Source organism: Nematolebias whitei, chromosome 12 (assembly GCF_014905685.2).
Source record: "Nematolebias whitei isolate Nwh7 chromosome 12, NemWhi1, whole genome shotgun sequence".
NCBI lineage: Eukaryota > Metazoa > Chordata > Actinopteri > Cyprinodontiformes > Rivulidae > Nematolebias > Nematolebias whitei.
The window spans coordinates 48,770,104-48,773,493 of record NC_056509.1 but is presented as its reverse complement, the minus strand read 5'-3'; the positions used below and the strand labels follow the sequence as shown (position 1 = coordinate 48,773,493).

Sequence of the window (3,390 nt, the reverse complement as noted above, 5' to 3'; positions counted from 1 at the left end):
CATTTAGTGTTTTTTATCAGTTAAATGGAACATTTAGTGTTTTTATCCTCTGAATGAACGTTTAGTGTTTTTTAAAAGCAGAGAAAGCTGCTCCACCCTTAGAGACCGGTGTGGTACATACCAATGTATCCCTGACCGTTGTAAGGAATGCCAACACACTGAGAGGAGTCACAGTACCCAGAAGGGCCTGGAGGTCCACGGACTCCGGTGTAACCTGGACGTCCTGGTGGACCGCGAGGTCCGGCTGAACCTGAGGGTCCTGGGGGGCCTGTCCTGCTCTCTCCTGGAGGACCTGGAGGGAAAATCATAGGCTTTGATTGAACGACTCACTGCAACAGTCAAATAATAAAACTCAGTAAAAGAAAAAAGTTTTGTGTTTTCTGAGCAAAGAAACAGTTTATGATTAGCTGATGCTGACAGACTGTTTGGACCAGGTCCCATGGTTCAGATCAGGACCCAGGGTTCTGACTGCTGATAACACAGACAATTGTAAATATGGCTCAGGAATCATCAGATGTTCGTTTGGTGTCATCATCACAGTTTCCTCAAACCTCTGCTGCTGTGATAAACCTACACTAACATAGACGGCCAGGGCTTAAGTTGTAAACCAACTGATGCCAGAACACAAATAACGGGCGGTCGGGGTGGGGAGGGGGGGTGTTGTTCCCCCAAAAAAATTTGTAATAAAAGAGATGTAATTTCCTGCATTTTGATGTATTTTAACCGGTTGTTAAACATCTGTAAACATTTGATTAAATTGATAAAAAAACAGGTCTCTCTTGTAAATGACTAGGCTCAATGAGACTAACAACCTGTAGAAATAAAGGTTGAATTGAAACTACTATTTTAGACAGCAGTGATTTATAGCAGCTGCGATTCAGTCAAGCGTCCCCCCCCCCCCCCACACACACACACACAAACTTCAATGTCCGACCCGAACTCTTCTGAATTCAGTCCTGCGTGTTGTTCTGCTCCAGTCTCTGTCACCACTGCTTTCAGGTGATTCAGTTCTCTGTTGTCCAGCTGAGGACAATCCATCCATTTATTTAAGATAATACACTGGACGGTCTTTTTAATATTCTGATCCTGTTATTTTGACTAATTTTGAAACGTGCAATGTGAATAACACACAAACATTTCACTTGTATTTTTTTTTACTGTAAGCGTTTTTATTTATTATCTTTGAAATGTATGCAGGAGCTCTGACACATTAGCAGTTGTGCACGCTCTGCAGAGCTGTCTGGAGGTGCTCCTGTGCGTAAAACGTGCACTGTCTGCAGGGCGCACAGCTGAGCAGGTGAAGCTGACACCCCACCCACGTCAAAAATTCCAGTAAATATGAGTGGTTAGTGTTAATTCAATTCAAAAATACTTTATTAATCCCAAAGGGAAATTATTTGTTGTTGTAATTTCCCTTTGGGATTAATAATGTATTACATTATGTTTGTGCTGCTTTGGTTTCTGAGACACATCTGAAGGTGGATGAAGACGCTTCATCCCCGCAGGACATGCGGTCAGCGTCTCTGCTGGCGGCAGCGTGTGCGCGAGCTGGTGCTCCTGCTGCAGCAGGAACACCCACGCCACAGACATGGACAACGTTTCCTGTCCTTGTATTTTTAATAAATAATCAAAATAAAAATGCACAATGACTTTTATAGGCGGAGATATGAGCTGACGGATCTGACTGAACAGATGCCAGAATGCACACGGTGAAAATGAGGGAGGTCCTGGATCTTGTTCCAGCAGGATCCGGCTCAAATTAACCACTGTAGATGGCTCAAACGAACCAAAGTCCTGTAGTGGAACCACCTCCAGTAAATGTTTGGTTCTGGTCTCATTTAAAGAGCAGCTAACTGTAGTTCTGATTTGTGAGATGAAAAACTGTTGTGTGAGCAGTTTAAAGGTTGGAGACATACCAGGAGGACCTCTGGATCCTTTCTGTCCCACTCCTGGAACTCCTCGATCACCCTTTTCTCCTGCAGGACCTGAACGCATCACAAAGCCAGAAGTTGAGTTCCATGATCCTGCAGGTCTAGGTTCTAACATCAAGTTCAACTGGAGTTAAAGAATCATCTTCTGTTCTTCAGAACAGAGAAATGTGTCCTGTTATCGACATAAGATTAAACATGAACAAATCTTAACTTATAAAAAAAACCCAAAGAGATCTGCATATGGTAAATGGTAAATGGAGCTTACTTCTATAGCGCCTTCCAGCCCCCTATGAGGGGCCCCAAGGCGCTTTACAGTACCAGCCATCCACCCATTCACACGCACATTCATACACCGGTGGCGGTAGGCTGCCATGCAAGGCGCCATCCAGTCCCACCGGGAGCAACTCGGGGTTAAGTGTCTTGCCCAGGGACACAACGGCACATGGTGTGGGAAGTCGGGATTCGAACCTCCAACCTTCCGATCAGAGGTCGGCTGCCACTACCACTGCACCACGGCCGCCCACATATGCATATGGCACATTATACACCTGTTGCAAAACTGTTATTCAGAAATCTAAAGCAATGACAAGCAAAGACTTTAAATAAACGTTAAACTTGATTTTTGATCTTGACCTTATAGCTGGAGAGATGAAAAGATTACTCGACACTCTGTCTAATAGTGGTGCAAATGTATATCAAGTTTCAGTAAATTATCTTGGGTGGATCAGAAGTTACTGCTCAGTACAAAAAAGGCCTTGTTTTAACTTTGACCTTGATTAGTGACCTTGACCTTAGAGCTGGGGCGATGAAAAGTGTATGTGACACTTACAAGTTGAAGTTAGAACTATGGACCGGTATCTTCAATGGTTCTAGTTTGTAGTGTTGAAAATAAACTCTGTGTTCAGATGACAATCCTACCTCTCTCTCCCTGCTGGCCTGGTAAACCAGGGCTTCCAGGAAAACCGTTCCTTCCTGCCTGCCCTGGTTCTCCACTGGGTCCCTGCCTGCCTGGAGGTCCTGAAGGCCCAGGGGGGCCCGGGTTATTGCTACGGTACTGACCATTGGGAATCTGGTTCACCAACGAGCTGACCCGAGACATTTGGTCTGAAATGTAGGAGAAAAAAGGAAAATTACAGAAAACATTTGCTACCTGGCTAACACAGGAGAACTCTGGCAGATAAAAGAAACACTAACATCTAACAAACAAAAACTCACTGCTAACAGACACAAACACTCACCACTAATGATCAAAAATACTCACCACTAAAAGACACAAACACTATCCACTAACAGACACAAACACTCACCACTAACAGACACAAAACACTCACCACTAACAGTCACAAACACTCACCACTAACAGTCACAAACAATCACCACTAACAGTCACAAACACTCACCACTAACAGTCACAAACACTCACCACTAACAGTCACAAACACTCACCACTAACAGTCAC

General features: G+C 44.2%; 1 protein-coding gene across 1 annotated transcript in view; it reads right to left on the bottom strand.

Moving 5' to 3' along the window:
- Positions 1–3,390, bottom strand: part of LOC119417984 (collagen alpha-1(XII) chain) — a gene marked incomplete in the record, with an annotated part of 211,081 nt that overhangs the window by 2,347 nt on the left and 205,344 nt on the right. Inside the window, 3 exon segments of the mRNA XM_037685231.1 lie at positions 122–292; positions 1,917–1,985; positions 2,850–3,035. Coding sequence (XP_037541159.1) covers positions 122–292; positions 1,917–1,985; positions 2,850–3,035 — 426 coding nt within the window.